General features: G+C 49.1%; 6 protein-coding genes across 6 annotated transcripts; 4 read left to right on the top strand and 2 right to left on the bottom strand.

Annotated features, from left to right (window-relative positions):
• Nucleotides 1-1,303: 1,303 nt before the first annotated feature.
• Nucleotides 1,304-3,663, top strand: FPSE_09142 (uncharacterized protein; the record flags this gene model as incomplete). Its single annotated transcript, XM_009262259.1, has 3 exons — nt 1,304-1,369; nt 1,703-3,486; nt 3,537-3,663. 3 exons carry the CDS (start codon nt 1,304-1,306, stop codon nt 3,661-3,663), a joined length of 1,977 nt encoding a protein of 658 aa, XP_009260534.1.
• Nucleotides 3,664-3,936: 273 nt separating this feature from the next.
• FPSE_09141 (uncharacterized protein) lies at nt 3,937-5,764 on the bottom strand (the record flags this gene model as incomplete). Its single annotated transcript, XM_009262258.1, has 5 exons — nt 3,937-4,380; nt 4,431-4,932; nt 4,982-5,304; nt 5,383-5,656; nt 5,718-5,764. 5 exons carry the CDS (start codon nt 5,762-5,764, stop codon nt 3,937-3,939), a joined length of 1,590 nt encoding a protein of 529 aa, XP_009260533.1.
• Nucleotides 5,765-6,977: 1,213 nt separating this feature from the next.
• Nucleotides 6,978-7,808, top strand: FPSE_09140 (uncharacterized protein; the record flags this gene model as incomplete). The annotated part of the gene is made up of 1 exon (XM_009262257.1): nt 6,978-7,808. One exon carries the CDS (start codon nt 6,978-6,980, stop codon nt 7,806-7,808), a length of 831 nt encoding a protein of 276 aa, XP_009260532.1.
• A 1,522-nt stretch (nt 7,809-9,330) lies between these two features.
• On the top strand, nt 9,331-10,868 carry FPSE_09139 (uncharacterized protein; the record flags this gene model as incomplete). The annotated part of the gene is made up of 2 exons (XM_009262256.1): nt 9,331-9,637; nt 9,733-10,868. The coding sequence occupies 2 exons, from the start codon at nt 9,331-9,333 to the stop codon at nt 10,866-10,868; spliced, it is 1,443 nt and encodes a 480-aa protein (XP_009260531.1).
• Nucleotides 10,869-11,103: 235 nt separating this feature from the next.
• Nucleotides 11,104-13,849, bottom strand: FPSE_09138 (uncharacterized protein; the record flags this gene model as incomplete). The annotated part of the gene is made up of 3 exons (XM_009262255.1): nt 11,104-11,140; nt 11,203-13,708; nt 13,777-13,849. 3 exons carry the CDS (start codon nt 13,847-13,849, stop codon nt 11,104-11,106), a joined length of 2,616 nt encoding a protein of 871 aa, XP_009260530.1.
• Nucleotides 13,850-14,323: 474 nt separating this feature from the next.
• Nucleotides 14,324-16,274, top strand: FPSE_09137 (uncharacterized protein; the record flags this gene model as incomplete). Its single annotated transcript, XM_009262254.1, has 2 exons — nt 14,324-14,537; nt 14,590-16,274. 2 exons carry the CDS (start codon nt 14,324-14,326, stop codon nt 16,272-16,274), a joined length of 1,899 nt encoding a protein of 632 aa, XP_009260529.1.
• Nucleotides 16,275-16,639: the final 365 nt, after the last annotated feature.

The following is a 16,639-nucleotide window of genomic DNA, read 5'->3' as shown; positions in this document are numbered from 1 at the left end:
TACTTATTAGTCAATGGTTTGTGATATTGGCGAATTGGAATATTTACATTAGTTCACACCACTTATTTGACATCTTGATCTTATCTAGCAGATGTGATTACAATGGGAAGTTTGTTGCATATGCCACCCGGTAGAATATAACACCGTTTGTTGGTGTTCTGATTAGAGTTCGGACAACCGTCTCGGGCCAGCGGTTATCGGAACAAGTAGCTATAAGCTCGGGTATTTATCACCCATTCACCTATACGTAATCAGGAGATTTTGGACACGCCTATTATGGACATTTGAAGGAATAATGTCATACCCTACCTCGAGTGGTCTGTAGAGTTATATATGGCCATGTCTCCTAGTTCTAGGTGTTGTTGCAGTGAAGTGTCGGTGCTCTAGCCCGGCAAGATGCTATGTCACAGGGAGATACTCTCGAGCTCTGAGACTAGTATAGTACAAACTGTTAAAGCAACTAGCATATACCTAATTTTAGATAGGATAACCAAAATAGACTCATGTGGTTTAAAGGAGAACCAAGAACAGAGGCAAAGTGAAGCTCTCCACTTCCCCACGAGCAAGCTATGCCAGAAGCTGGGGTATGAGTAACCTGAAAAGCCAAGACTACAAGTACTTGTTAGTTAAGCATCTAAGCTATTACCTCATTAGCAGGACTTGTCTATATTGTGCAGTACTAGGTAGACATGATATTAAACAAGGAGAAGTCTATTGTTGTATAATCTTGTCTTCATATATATATGGCGTTGTACTCCGTAGAAAGTACGAGTTTCCTAGTGCCTTCCCCAAACCCCAGCCCAGCCTAGACGAGGCTCAACTTGACGATTGCCTCGGTGATAGTGGGCGTTGGAGAGCATCTACAGCATATGATTGGATACCAACCTTGTCGCAGGCCCCCCTGGACCCTCCTTCCCCCTGTCATCCGTCCCGTCGGCCCTGGAGATATTCGTACCTCGGCCCAAGGCTTTTGAGGGGAACTCATGACCATGACGTCTCCACGCCCAGTCACAAGCAAATCTCCGACTTGATAGCCTACTAACTAACACGCATCCAGACCCTTGATTGGCATCGTACTACAACCAACTCCAAGGTACAATACTACTAAGACTAACTGGTCTGGTAAATATTGTCTCCATTTTATAACTAAAGATTGCCGCGTCTTCAGCCGAGGCCAGAGTAATAAGCGCGAAACCGGCCCCCTTGCTCTTCTCATATAGAAAGCCGACGGTATCGTCATATCTTGATACTACATATCTACCGCAACCCTTCCGGCTGTCGCCTTCGCATCTCTTTTCTCGTCATGTTAGCTTCAGCTCGCTCGCCCGCCTTCAGGAACAGCTTCCGTCAGTTTACCAAGATACGCGCCGTAAGTGAGCACCGTCTTTTCCTTTGCATTGCGCCTTTGTCCTTGTTACAGTCATCTTCACATGTCCATGGGCCTTGGTTGAAATCAAGCACACTTGGCTGGATGTCCTGTCCTGTCTTGTCATGAGGGACAGATGACGAGTCATGAGTGAGTGGTTTGCGGGCGACAGGGACTGGGGTCCATTATTCGCTTGTGATCGACTTCTCCGTCTTGTTTCCCAGACGAGCATGGGTCGTTTACTTAAAATCTGGATCGCTACTTTACCTCGGTCTATTCCATATATCAACGAGACTTTTCTTCTAGCCCATCAAATTTCTAACACATCGAATTTAGGCGCAGACTCTCAGCATGGCTCCCCCCAAGCGAGCCAACAGCTCCTCATCCTCTTCAAGTAAGAGCAGCATCTATGCGATTCTTGGCAGTCGATTTGGCATACTAACGCGATCGCGAACAGGCTATGTTGAGAACCACTCAAAGGGACCAATGCTGCGATGGCAAGACTCTCTTCCACGATTGCCCGTGCCGACACTCGAGGAGACAGCCAGCCGTTATCTAAAGACGCTTCACCCTCTCCTCTCTGCTAGCGAGTATGAGGCCAGCAAGAAAGCTGTCGACGAGTTTGTGCGCCCCGGCGGCGTCGGATCTAAGCTGCAAGAAAAGCTCGTGGCCAAGCGTGAGGACCCGAAGACGAAGAACTGGATCTATGAGTGGTGGAATGATGCCGCCTACCTCTCCTACCGCGATCCAGTTGTTCCTTACGTTAGCTACTTCTATTCCCACCGAGACGATCGCCGAAGACGAGACCCAGCCAAGCGCGCCGCTGCGATTACAACATCAGTCCTCGAGTTCAAGAAGCAGGTCGACGCCGGCACTCTTGAGCCAGAGTACATGAAGAAGCTGCCCATTTGTATGGACAGCTACCAGTGGATGTTCAATACCTCCCGAGTCGCAGCCAAGCCCGCCGATCACCCTGTCAAGTTCTCAGCCGAGGAGAATAAGCACATTATTGTTATTCGCAAGAACCAGTTCTTCAAGATTCAGCATGAGATCGACGGAAAGCAGCTCAACACATCAGAGCTTGAGAAACAGTTCAAGCACATCTATGAGGTCGCACAGCGTGTCCCTGCTGTTGGTGCACTCACCTCAGAGAACCGAGACATCTGGACGGACGCTCGTGATATCCTGCTCAAGGCCAGCCCGAAAAACAAGGATGCTCTTCAGGCTATCGAGTCAGCCTCTTTCGTGGTTTGCCTTGACGACGCAGCGCCTGTCACTCTTGAGGAGCGTGCTCATCAGTACTGGCACGGCGACGGTGCCAACCGCTGGTATGACAAGCCTCTGCAGTTCATCATCAACGACAACGGCACTTCTGGATTTATGGGCGAGCACTCCATGATGGACGGCACCCCCACTCATCGCCTCAATGACTACGTTAACGATCTCATCTTTGGAAACAAGCTTGACTTCTCTGACCCCAGCATCCGCTCAAACCTGCCCGACCCTCAGCTCGTCAAGTTTGAGATCACTCAGGAAGTCCAGAGCGAAATTGATCGTGCTACAAAGGACTTTAACGATGTCATTAGCAAGCACCAGCTTGCCGTACAGGCCTACCAAGGCTACGGAAAGGGTCTCATCAAGAAGTTCAAGTGCTCGCCAGACGCTTATGTTCAGATGATCATCCAGCTTGCCTACTTCAAGATGTACGGCAAGAGCCGTCCTACTTACGAGTCTGCTGCTACACGTCGTTTCCAGCTTGGTCGCACCGAGACATGCCGTACTGTTTCTGACGATTCTACTGCTTGGGTTAAGGCCATGGCTGATTCCTCCGTCGATGACAAGACACGTGTAGAGCTTTTCCGCAAGGCGATCAACGCCCATATCGAGTACATCACCGCTGCATCTGATGGCAAGGGTGTTGACAGACATCTCTTTGGACTCAAGAAGCTCCTTGAAGCTGGCCAAGAAGTCCCCGCCATCTACAAGGACCCTGCCTTCGCATACTCCAGCTCCTGGCACTTGTCCACTTCGCAACTCAGCTCCGAGTTCTTTAACGGTTACGGCTGGAGCCAGGTCATCGACGCTGGTTTCGGCATCGCATACATGATTAACGAGAACAGGTAAATACAGCAATTCCAACGTAAACTGACTTTGCTAACAACTGTTACAGCCTCAACTTCAACATTGTATCCAAGGGTCTCGGCAGTGACCGTATGAGTTACTACTTGAACGAAGCTGCCAACGATATGCGCGAGTTGCTCACACCTACTCTCGAGCCTCCCAAGGCCAAGCTGTAATTGTGTTTCTACCTTTCAATAAGAGGATAGAGAGACACGGAATGCATATAGGTCACATTGGATATTCAGCGAAATTTCGTTTTGGCAAATTAAACATAGATTAGACATGCATAACAAATGAGAACCAAAAAAATAAATAAAAGGTTATCAAATCCAAAGGGTCACTATTTACTTGTGTTGCCATTGCATGTCTAAGTACATCTCCAGAGCCTGGGCAGAAAGGTTGTGGTAGTATCCCAATCATACATTGTCAGATCCAAAGTGCCTTCTACATTAACCGGCGTGAGCCACAATTTCGTTGACCAAGTCTCCCTTGGTCTCGTCGTAGTAAGAGCAGATTTGCGAGGGTAGAGGCACCTCCTTGTAGTCTTCGTCCTCGCCAGAGATGACGTTGAGGTTGATGCCCGCCGACTTGCTTGTAAAGACCTTGGTTCCTATGCTCTCCTTGCTGAAGTAGATTTGTGCGCTGTCGATCTGGTCCAGCATAACGGTAGGGATGGTGCCCATGACCTGAAGAGCGAAGTTCTGAGCCTTGACAACGTCGACGGTTGACACAAGGGTGTCAACAATCAATGATAATCGAGTGGAGTTCTCGACAGTCACCTGGTTGGCCTTGCCCCTGACGATGACAGTGGTGTTGTTGCAACGACTGATGAGAACCGACTGTGTCAAGGAAGCTTCGATTTCGATAGGCTCGGCTTCCTTCTCAAAGTTTTCCTAGATCGAGTTAGCTGTAGTCGCTTTACGTTATATGAGACACCACATACAATAGTCCACTTGTTGCCCTCAAGCTCCTTCTTTGAAGGCTTCTTGATACGCATGCTCTCGGGCTTGGGCTTCTTGCCAGGAGCAGGGCTCTTGCCCCTCTGGCCAGTAGAAACCGTGGAACCACTTCGAAGGGATGGGTTCTTGTGAGTCATTTCAGACTTGTCCACCTTGCGCAAGCCCTTGGTAACAGCGTCGCCCTTGTTGAGTTCGGAGAAGACGGCACCCAGACCGCCAGACGGCGCAGCCGCGGGGGCTTCCTGTGTCTTGATATCCAAAACAGGAGGAGGTCCAGGGGGAGGTGGGGGTGGGGGTGCTCCCCCAGCAGGAGGAGCAGGAGCAGGAGAAGGCGCGGAGTCGCCAGACAGCGACTGTAAGACTTCCTGGACAGATTGTCCCTGAGGGTTCCATGGGATACCCGTTGAGAAATATTGCTTAACATAATCGGAGAGATCACGGAACACCTGGTAGAAGCTCTGGACCCACTCGATCTGCTTAGGGTCTCTGAAAACCTGGTTAGATACGTTGGCGTTTTCCCATGGACATGACTTACTTCTCCTTGTACTCCTTGAGGACCCTGTTACCGAAGAACTGAGCCGCGCCTAGGCACTCGTCCACATGCTTAAAGGGACGAGCGTCAACAGTGACCCAAGCGAGAACCATGATACCCTCAGAAACAGTGCTCAGTTGTGTGATCAAGGGGCTGGGGCGGTTGCTATCCTTGAGCTCGGTGACAGCCATAAGTGCCTCGTTGATTGGCTTAATAAGATCCTGGAAGACGGGCATACCGGCACCAGATAGATCAGGCTTCTTTGCCTTGGTAGATATCAAAAGAAACTTGCGCTGTTCCTGGAAACCAGTCTTGACAAGGGAGGCCTAAAATAGGGGAGAAAATTAGCATTGGTCATGACATGATTATCGCAACCACCATTGACGTGGAGTAGCCATATATACCTGTTCAGCAACGAGCCCGCCGATCTGGTGACTGAGCTTAACATAGTTCTCGACGGAGGTGTTTAGGAAAGCATCGAATTCCTCAATAGATTCAGGAAGCGGCTCAGCTTCAGCTTCAGGTTCGGGCTTTGCGGCATTAGACGTGGGAGCCGGAGGGGGAGCGGCCGAGGAGGGGTTGAGAGGAGAGGGGATGGCCTGGTTCAGAACATTGGTATCGGCGGGCGGATCGGTTGCGGAAGCGATGTCTTCAAGGCGAGAAGTTGCAGCCTCGAGTCTAAGTCAAATCAGTTCCTGCGCAGCTTGCGAGACCAAGAGGTCGGGCGCAGTGAGCTTACCGCTTGATCAGCGTAGTCAAGTTGTGCATCTGACTATTAACCGCCATGGTGCCGATTGCGAATTGCTTTGGTCGAGGGTGGGTGTATGTGCTGTAGTTTGGGGAAGTTGGAACTGGGTTGTCTCGTCGAACGTGCGCGCAAAACTAGCGATGATCCTTGACTCTATATAAACGAGAGTTGGTCGATGGGCAACGACGCGTTTAGGCAACGGACGATTGTTTCGGTTTCTACCTAGAGTAGGTAGGCAGTTGCGCAAAATGGGGTGACGAAGAGTTGCCTTGGTTTGGTGTCAATTAAAAAGATTGATATAGAGACGGGCGAAGCTCATACCTTTGTTATACTTTGAATATTACCCCAATACTAGGATAAGGCTAAAGAAGCAAAGAACGGGGAATGAAGATGGGTGAAGTGATTGGAGCTTGGTTGAGGAGGTTCAAGATCCAAATAAAGAGGACCTGACAGCAGACAGGGGAAGCTGGACGATACTGGAGGAGTACCCTGTGGTCATTGCTTTAGGGGTGTGGGCACAGGTACTAGCAAGGTACCTGTCCAGCTGTAACTGCCCAAGTGGGTAAGGTTGCGTACGGCTAGAACTGGCCATGATGGAGGACAAAAAAGACGTTTGATCCGTGTCTAAGTTTTTAATGATGACTCTTATTAAGCTTTGTTCGAAAGATGGATTTCTTGTGTACCTGTATCCTGCACTTTGGAGCTGGTACCCAAGCAAGAGAAACTGTGTTGAGACTGCTGTGTTAGTGGCCCTACCTTGCCAACCTGTATGATGTCGATTTTGCTATTAACTCATGCTGGGTTCTTACTTGAACTATTACGACTTATTCGGGCTCTTGCCATGGCGTTTTGAGGCATTCCAGTCTTGTAAGTTACGCCGGAACCGGGCAGTAGAACCAAAGCGTTGAATCGTCTCAGCACTGGCATATATGATAAGTTGATTGGCTATAATTCCTTTGTGATTTTGGCTCGTTATTAACGACCAACTTCAACAACGCTCATACTCACAGTTTACTATCCCAAAGTTTACATATTATTCTGCCAGAGCACGGCATCACCAAGGCCCTTGGGCAGTTCTATTATCTCCTTCCAGGCTCTGATTTTCCAGCTCGGCGCACCATTCACCTTTCAACAGCTCCTATCATATCATGCCTTCTCAAGCAGTCGTACTGTACAGTCACCATCTGCACCCAGAGCACATTCTTACTGGTCTACAGCCATCTCCTGTCGCCTGAACACCACATCTCCGCAATGACTGCCCCTCAAGAAAGGAACACCAACGTCAAACTTCTCGCATGTCTCGTCGACCCAGACGACACGGACGATAGCGATTACCGCTTCCTCGTCGACGGGCAACATGTGAAGTACGTATCCACAGCTCCAGGCACGTTTCGCGGGGCCGAGGACGACCGTACTTTCGAGCCCATCCTACTTGGCGAGCTCCTTCCATCATTCCCAACTGGAGATTGGAACAACGGCTACGCAGTTAGGGACCCTGAAACGGAGAAGGCTGTCTTCTCCAGGACCGAGACAGTGCAGCTTGCCGGAGTCAAGAACTGCTGGCATCCCGTAAAACTCAATGAGTTGGAATTCACTCGTAAAGAGCGATTGAGGCAACGAGTCCACGTCTCAACGCATCCCAAAGTTCAAGGCGGCAAACCTGTGCTAATCAAACTCGCGGTCTGGCCCTGGGAAATCTCCTCCATTGAGACTGAGACAGCCGCCTATCAATGGATCAGTGACAGTGGAATCGGTCCCAAGTTTTTGGGTCATCTCACTGAGGGCAACGATGGACGCGTGGTTGGCTTCGTCACTGAATGGGTGGAAGGCGCGAGAGCAGCCAAGTCAATGGATATCGACGACTGCAAGAAGGCTTTGGGTCGGTTGCATGAGCTCGGTATAAAGCTTGGTGATATCAACAAATATAATTTTCTTATGCGGGATGGGCATGATGTGGTTCTCGTAGACTTCGAAACGGCGAAAAAAAACTGTTCGCCTTTGGAGCTCGAGGATGAGATGAGCGCCCTCGATGGTAGCCTTGAAAGCAAGAGTTTCCGGGACGGGTGGAACGCGTCTGAATGAGAGAACCACATGCAAGCCGGCATCAGCTTTGGGGTTACTGGTAAGCTAGATGTTACGTCTGATTGTACTCGATGATCTTCTGTGTGACTAAGGGTCCTACTCAATCGGTATAGGTCGAGGCTTTTGGTTGCTCGTGCTTGTAGAACCATGGTCCAGGAGGCTGGTCACACGACGTCTTTTTGCGAAAGATGCTGCGTATTCCGAACGAACTTCTTTTAGCTTCTACTGCATGGCCAGATTCTAAGACTAATGTCTGGATCACAACATCCGTCATCGCAATGTCTAAGTGGCCCAGTCTTCTTATGAGAAGCTGCTACGAACCAAAAGTAATAGTATAAAGACTTGCGACAAAGTTGCCAACCGAGCTTTGAGAACTTCGGCAGGAATAGTAAAAAATTCATCAAGCTGAGGTCAACTCCTGGGGCAAATATGGCTGCACGTCACTACTATCTGACACTACCAGAGGGTGGTACAAGCCTGTCATCAAGCTTCTGAGGCCTACGAAGCATGCAACAGTATTGGCTTACATATTGATGAATGTAGACTGGAGGCAGCACGACCGTGTTTACGTTTACTTTATGAAAGCCTATCAAGCTCGTAAAGCACAAGCTAGGTATCTCAGTAACTTATAAATTACCTAAAATGGTAATAAAAATGATTTTCCAAGTGTTTCTTAAAAAAGAAATAGGGCTGTTTTCGTAAGGATTTCAAGATAGGTCAGAATTTTTGCATTAACTGTATGGATCAGAGCCACGTGGTCGTTTATCAATCGAAGCATTCAGGTTTTCGAGAAGGTTTTAAGCGATAAGACAATGGTGACATACATTAGTAGGGGGCAGATACCTAGTTAGTTGATGAGAGAGGCAAGGTGCATATTCCAGTCTGTTTGATATTCTCAATATCAGACCATTTATCTGGATACGGTGTCTATTACTGGCATCCGTTTAAATCTTTTCTCGACTGGTTGGACCGAGAAAGACGAGTTGTTTTGCTACAAGGACAAGCAGTCTAGGTAGGTGCCTGACTAAAGTTAGGTCCCTTATTTAGCCTGTCACAAAACACAAACTCAACACCAGCGCAGACACCGCCTACAACAACAATCATTCATTCATGCGTTGAGTGCACTCTTTTTTAGCTTCTTATACTTTTATCTTCCCGATTTCTTGCAATATTTCTTTATATACTTTACACACTTTAAAGCTCAGTTCATGCTTGCTGTAACCATCGAATTGTGAGCTGAACTTACAAATAACCATTTCTTCACCTATCTATACTTTCTTTGTCAACTTTAATCATTTGGACCCTTCTTTCCCCGTCTCGCCAAAACACAGACTCCACCGGCCATTAAAGATTTCCCAATCTCCTGTGCAACGACAGATAAACAAACGGCTGTTTAGTTTGCAGAGACATCTTTTCAGTTTCGGTTCTTACTTACAACCGCCCGGCTTCTGGACACTTGCTACGTATTTTGTACATCTCGCCATACACAGTCACTGAGTGAGAAATCGACCCCCTTGACACCATGGCCGATCTCGCCGAGCAACATGTGCCTGAGCTGCAAGTCGATAATGAAAAATCTGTTCTGCCGAATGAGGACAACATAGCTTTAGACAAAACCGAAGACCTCGTTCAGGGCAATGATGCTGACGCTAGTGCTGATGCTGAACCAGAGCCAAAGCCAAAAACAGAGGCTGAACCAGAAGGAGAATCAAAACAAGATGATGCTCCAGGACAGCTAGACCCAGCTGTAGCTGAAAACACCACGGGCGAGGAAGAAACTCAACAAAATGTCCCTATCGATTTCGTCACCATGGGCATGTTTATTATCGGTCAGTATATTTCTGACACTTCAAGCGTTATCATATCTGAGACCTTTTATCATATCATCACCTTGCTTATAGCATATGACTAACTTCATTTCAAGACGACATCGACTTTATCCCACCGACTGAGCCTGTCAAAGACATCCTTGGTGGCGCTGGCACCTACTCGGCTCTAGGAGCTCGTCTTCTCTCTCCTCCACCCAAATCTACTTCTGTTGGCTGGATTGTTGACCAAGGCTCCGACTTCCCCCCTTCTCTCTCAACACTCATCGATAGCTGGTCCACCTCGGCTCTGTTTCGTCACGATGGGCTGAGGCTAACCACACGAGGCTGGAACGGCTACGAGGGTACTACCGAGAAGCGCGCTTTCAAGTATCTGACTCCCAAGAAACGTCTGACTGCCGAGGATCTTACCCCGACCTTATTGCAATCACGCTCATTCCACATGATATGCTCCCCGAACCGATGCAGAGATCTTGTTGCTGAGATCACCTCACTTCGTAAGAAGGTTATGCCCGCCGAGTCGTACACCAAGCCTATCTTTATCTGGGAACCGGTACCTGATTTGTGTACCCCCGACGAGCTACTCAACTGCACCAACTGCTTGCCCCTTGTGGACATTTGCAGTCCAAACCATGCCGAGCTAGCTGGTTTCATGGGCGACAGCGGACTCGACCCGGAGACAGGTGAAATTTCAACAGTTGCCGTGGAGCGTGCCTGCGAGCAGCTCCTTGCCAGTATGCCTTTGCAGTCCTTTTCCCTTGTCGTTCGTGCTGGTGAAAAGGGGTGTTACATCGCAAAGAACGGAGGAAGGAAACGAGGGCGTGATCAAAAGACCACCAAGCGACGAAAGAAGGACTACGTGAGAGGCGGTCTACAGCATGATACGGATATGGAAGCTCTGTTTGCTGGTCTACTCCAGGACGCCGATGGGTTTGTCGCACGTGAAGAGATCGAAGTCGATCCAGGCATTGAGAAATGGGTCCCAGCATATCACACAGAGCCGTCCAAGGTTGTTGACCCTACTGGAGGTGGAAACACTTTCTTAGGCGGTCTTGGAGTTGCATTGGCACGAGGCGAAAGCATTGAAGAAGCTGTAGCCTGGGGTGCTGTCGCTGCAAGCTTCGCGATCGAACAGGTTGGTGTTCCGACTCTTGGTAGAGATGCAGAGGGCTGCGAAACTTGGAATGGGCAGAATGTGGAGGCTCGTCTGAAGGAATTTCGCGAGCGTCTATGAACAATTTTTGTCTTCTTACAATACGTAATGCAGTACTAGAATAGCAAGCATATAGAAGTCTTTGCTATACGGAGCTTCCATCATTCATCAGTCATGCAAGTCGCTCAAGCTCTATTACTAACATCATAAACTCTCTCTCTGGCAGGCCCAAAAGAGGTACAATTACATAAACTAACATATGTTAACCCAACTCTATCTCCTGCTGAGCTCTTGGTATTTCTCCTGGTCGCTATCGCTAGATCTTGATAACTTGCTGATCATCATTCGTGAGCCTGGAGTTAATGTTAGTCAACGCGCATACCCAAAAACGGATGTCGGAGAGAAAAAAACTTACATGATCTGGTTCGCTTCATTCATCTTCTGTAGCGCCTTGACCGCCTCTCCCTTGTCGAACGCGTTGCGTCTTCCAACCTTGCTGTTGACGGCGTCAATGACTGCGTCTACCTCGGCTGTGTCATCGTCGAAGAGATCAGTGTTGAGCAGTTGGCCAAGGGTCGTACGGAAAGTTGTCAGGCGCTGAGTGGAAATAGGAGTGTCGTCGATAGCGAGCGCCGCAGTTCCGCTGGCAAGATCGTCCTCACCTTCTTGAGACTCAAGTTGACTCTCAGATGGTAGTTGTGAAGAAGGCATCGATGAGGCAAAGGAAGTTTGCGACGAGTCTTGCACCCTCCTACCAGAGCGACGCGGTGTGGCCTGGGAATCGTTTTCAGGCGCTTCAGGTTCTCTACTATCGCTGGTTCCTCTCGTTTGATTACGGTTGCTGTTGCGAGTCGCCCTAGAAGCAGACCTGCTCGCCTGTGTGCCATTCGCTTGATCTCCATCCTCGTCGTCACTCGAGCTCTCATCGCTCGACGATGCGAAGTCAACTGTTTGAGTCTTTCTCCGTTTCTTCCGTGATTCCTCCACAACTTCTTTGAATAAAGCGAATCTCAGAATTCCCTCTGCAGCAATCGCATCGCGCTCCTCAACTCTGCTCGACAAACGAGACTTGGCATGCGCCGTAGCAAGACGAATGATGGTCTCAAGAGTACGCACAGTCAAGGGACTTGTTCTTCGCTGGTTACCCTCCATCTCGTCGTTTCGCAAGCCAACGTAGATATCGGTGATGCGGTCAGAGACTTCCTGGGTGAGTACAGGCTTGATTCTTGTCTTGGCGTATTGTATGTACTTCTTCATGAAAGGGATGCTCAGAATTTCTGGCTTCTTGTTTGCACCTCGACCAGATGTAATGGTAACACCGGAATGAAGCATTGCATCGAATTTCTGGTATACCTCAGTTGGCCCCTGAGATTCATTCTGATTGGAAGCTGATACACCTAAAGACTGTGTTCCCTGCTCTCGTACAGGGGCGCCCTCTTCCGTTCCTGGCTGACGGTATCTATGCATACGAAGGACATGCTCCGAGACGTGTCGATCGCGCGTGTCTTCGATGTCATCTGTAACAACGAAGAGCAAATCAAAACGTGAGAGAAGAGAATCTGGAAGCGCGATGTTCTTGTGCGGGTCCTTGTGAGGGTCGTATTGGCCAAAGACAGGATTAGCAGCGGCGACTACACTGCAACGAGCATTCAAGGATGTGTGAATTCCTGCCTTTGCGATAGTGACAGTCTGCTGTTCCATGACTTCGTGAATCGCAACTCTGTCCACGTCGGACATTTTGTCAAATTCATCGATACAAACAACACCACGATCAGCCATAACCATTGCACCAGCTTCAAGTCGGCGTTCGCCCGTCTCTTTGTCCGATGTCACAGCCGCAGTCAGACCGACACCTGAAGAACCGCGACCTGTTGTTGCAATGGCCAGTGGCGCTGTGTTCAGAACGAAGCGCAATAGCTGAGATTTGGCGGTAGACGGATCACCGACCATCAAAATATTGATATCTCCACGCAAATGTGTTCCGTTCTCGAGGTTTTTCTCGATACCTCCCAAAAGCATGAGTAAGATGGCCTTCTTGACATAGTCATGGCCGTAAATACTAGGTGCAAGAGACTGTGACAACAACTCGAGCAGGTTCTTTTTCTTGGAAACCTTGTTGATGTTACGGATATCGGTATCTGTGATGGTAGCAGTCGCAACACCACCACCAGACTTTGATGACAACAAGACAACGTTGTTGGTCAGAATCATTGTTTTGAACAAAGCACTGTTGTGATTGGTATTTCGGTTACCCAGGGTTCGATAAATGCCTACTAGTTGAACTCGATCACCAGGTTTCACGCTGTCTACAAGATCGTCATCAAGAATAGCGTCCACTCCACGAGGAAGCTGGCCTGCAGGTGCGCGCTCCGGCATTTCCTGGATGGAAATTGTCTGATGATCGCGGTACGTACAAAAGCCGTACTCGGTAATAAGGGGGTTGCCGTCGTCGTCCTCGCGAGGGTACACACTCGAAGTGGTGACTCCGTTCGTCATTGTTTGATCTTGGTACTCGCGGAAATGGAACATGTCTTTCTTTTCGTTGTAGTGCACACTCTTCACAACCTTGGGTCGGATCAGGGAGGTACGTGTCACGATTCCCTCGATGGATACCATGTAGTTGAGAAGATGGGACGACAGTGTACGCGGATTGCAAGAATTCAAGCCAAAACTGCCTGCCCACGCACAGTAATAGATTGTATCTTTCGCAGTCTGGTCCGGTCGTGCTTGCGGGATCGTTTGGACGATGTTCTTTAAGGCCTGATCAAATGCCAGGGTGAAGTCGAAAGGTTGCTGCAGCAGGCCCTGTGCGAGCTCTTGGTTATGATTGCGTACATGATCGAGGTTGACTACCAGGCGGCGCTGGTTCTTCTGGAGCATGAGAATGATGTCTGATCGATAGCTCCGAACTTGGGGGTCATCTTGATATCAAGTGTTAGTAGCAGATGGTAACGACAACAATATTCGGTAGAGGAAGCGGTGTACATACTAGGATCGAGAAACTCTTCGGCTTGGCGAATGCGATCACGCACGCCTTCATCCTGAAGCATAAAAGAATCCATGACGGCGATCTAATTTGTGATGTCTTTACCAACAATCGGGTTGGTCAAAGACGATATTTACGAATATGAGAATCGAGGGGTGAAGTAAACCCAGGCGGGGCGTTGCTGGGGCTGCTCGAAATCCCTGTCGCGCCCCTGCATTAACGCGTCCAACCTCCGCTGGCCTTTCGCGTAAAGTGCTCTATCGATTACAGTGCGACAGTGGCTCAAGTGTGGCTATGAAGGACCGCTATAAGATGTCTCCCCGGCCTGTAAATCCGCCCATGCCTATTGCAGTAATGGCCTATCAACGTCAGGTTAGCAGCAAGGGACCATGGAAGTTGCATACCACCCGCATTGGTACTCATCCCTAGACAAGGACCCCCCGTTTCGACCATTCAACCAAACCTAATAACCTGTCTCTCTTCCCCTCCCACTTCGTTATCTTCAATTACCTACCTAGTACATGATAGAAACAGACAGCTTTCCTAAACGATGTCAGTCGGACTCGCTGGGGGCGCGCATACTGCCTTGGACGAAGAGGCAAGGGCCGAGGTTGATGTCCTCAACTCGCGACTGGAGAAGACAACGCAATTGACCAAGAAGATTCAATCCTGTCTTAATCGACTCGAGACAACAGGAAAGAGTGTCCAGGATGTTGCAGGGCCTCTGAATGGAGAGACTAGGCGACTGCAAATACTGGGAAACAGTAAGTGAATCAATCTGTCTGTGGTCAATGGCTACGGCTAACCGCGCATCAGACGTCGACTCTGTCCTTGCTGCGATCGATCGCTTGCGCCAACCTGCAGATAGCAAGAATGACGAGGAGCAAATAATCCGGGTCGGTCCTGAGAAGGCTGGCCTATCTACCTACTTGGCCTCTATAAAGCGTCTAGGCAAAGCCTTGACTGAGATGCAGGCATCGAATCTGCGTGCGAACCAGCAAACTATGGCCGACTTGTCACGTCTCATCAAATCGGGTAACAGTCAGCTTGAACATCACTTCGAAACTGTGCTTCGCGGCGAGACGCCCCGATCTGTCGAGCCACTGCACTACATCACGAAAGACAAGCCCTTTCCAACACTTCCTCAAGACAAGATCGCCCGTCTTGGTCTTATCTATTCCTATGTTGTCGAGAGCCACCACAATGGCGCCTCAGAGCTTGCTCACATATACGCAGAAGTACGCGGTCCGTACCTCTCAGCATCTCTAGCCAACCTTGCCGCAGCAAGTGTCAATACTGCTAAGAAGAAAAGCCCGGATGCTGTTTACCGGGCGGGCACCAACGGCATGGGGACTTATGCACAAGCGATGGAAGGCTTGTTCATATCAGAGTACGACAACGTCTGTAGCGTTTTCTCTCGCGAGGATTGGGGTGTTATCTTCCTATCGACTTGCCAAACAGCTTTAGCAGAACAGGCACGATGCCTGCGCGAGCTTAATGCTCACATCAAGAGTCACCTCAACACAGATTGCTATTTGGCTTACGAGATCACCGAAATAATCTCTGCACTTTCTGGAAAGCTCGAAACACGAACCGGCGAATTAAAGGGAGCACTTGCCGCTGCTTTGAAACCTGTTAGAGAGACTGCAAAATCGTCTCTGGCAGAACTCCTCGAAGAAACAAGGCGCAAGGTTGGAATGTTACAAATACTGCCTTCTGACGGTGCACCAATACCCTTGGTATCGGAGACCATGCAACGCCTTCAGACCATGGTGCATTTCCTGCGCCCAATCTCGAGCATCATGATATCCATTGGGGATGGTGGTTGGAAGGCAAACGCAGCAACGAATGGGCGCTCTACAGATGCTATTCCCAGCCTAGCATCATTTGATATTGGAGCAGATGGCAAAGAGATATTCTCGCATTATTGTCTTGACACCATCGAGACGCTTCTGTCCGGGCTGGACCAGAAATCGCGAGTGCTCATGAAGAGCAGAGCTGTTGCCGGAGTATTCATGGCCAACAGCGTTGTCATTATCGGGCGAATGGTTCAAACGTCAGAACTAAATGACCTCCTAGAAAACAAACTTGATCTTCTTGAGCAGTGGCGTAAAAAGGCAACGGCATCCTACACGGATATTTGCAAGGACCTTTCTGTACACCTTTTCGATACTGTTCATACTAATCGAACCAATCGACCTACGTCCGGGCCTGTCGACTCGACATCCATCGTCAAGGGGCTGGGCAGCAAAGACAAGGACAAGATCAAGGAGAAGTTCACGCAGTTCAATGGCGCGTTTGATGATATGGTGTCCCGCCACAAATCTTACAGTATGGAGCGTGAGGTCCGGCGAATATTTGGAGAGGATATTCGTCAGAAACTACAGCCTCTCTACGAACGATTTTGGGACCGATACCACGAGATCGACAAGGGCAAAGGCAAGTATGTCAAATATGATAAGACATCCATTGCTGCAGTTTTTGCTAGCCTGGCATCATGAGGGCGGTTTTAATAACAGATATTGCGTATACCCCAACTATTAATTATCATCGAAAGATCTTGCAACAGAATTTCATTCACATTAGGAAGATCAAGATGGCAAACAAACGTTATTCCTTTTCTTGGGCTAATGGTCGCACTGGCCACAAGTTTCCTGATCTCATTCCAAGACGTTTCAACGACTTTCCCGATTTTCCACAGAACTCGCGACATGTGATGGTCCGACCTGCAGACTACAAATGTCTGCTCAGCTTCCAGTCTTCGGAACCGCGGGCCCCTCCCGTCACATCCTCGCGAATGAGCACAGGGAGTATATGATGTGTCAATCAGCCGAAACCTGATCGCAATAATTAATAAACACCTGAA

This window comes from Fusarium pseudograminearum, chromosome 1 (assembly GCF_000303195.2).
Source record: "Fusarium pseudograminearum CS3096 chromosome 1, whole genome shotgun sequence".
NCBI classification, from domain to species: Eukaryota; Fungi; Ascomycota; class Sordariomycetes; order Hypocreales; family Nectriaceae; genus Fusarium; species Fusarium pseudograminearum.
The sequence above is the reverse complement of the archived record's forward strand: the minus strand, read 5'-3'. Positions and strand labels throughout refer to the sequence as shown.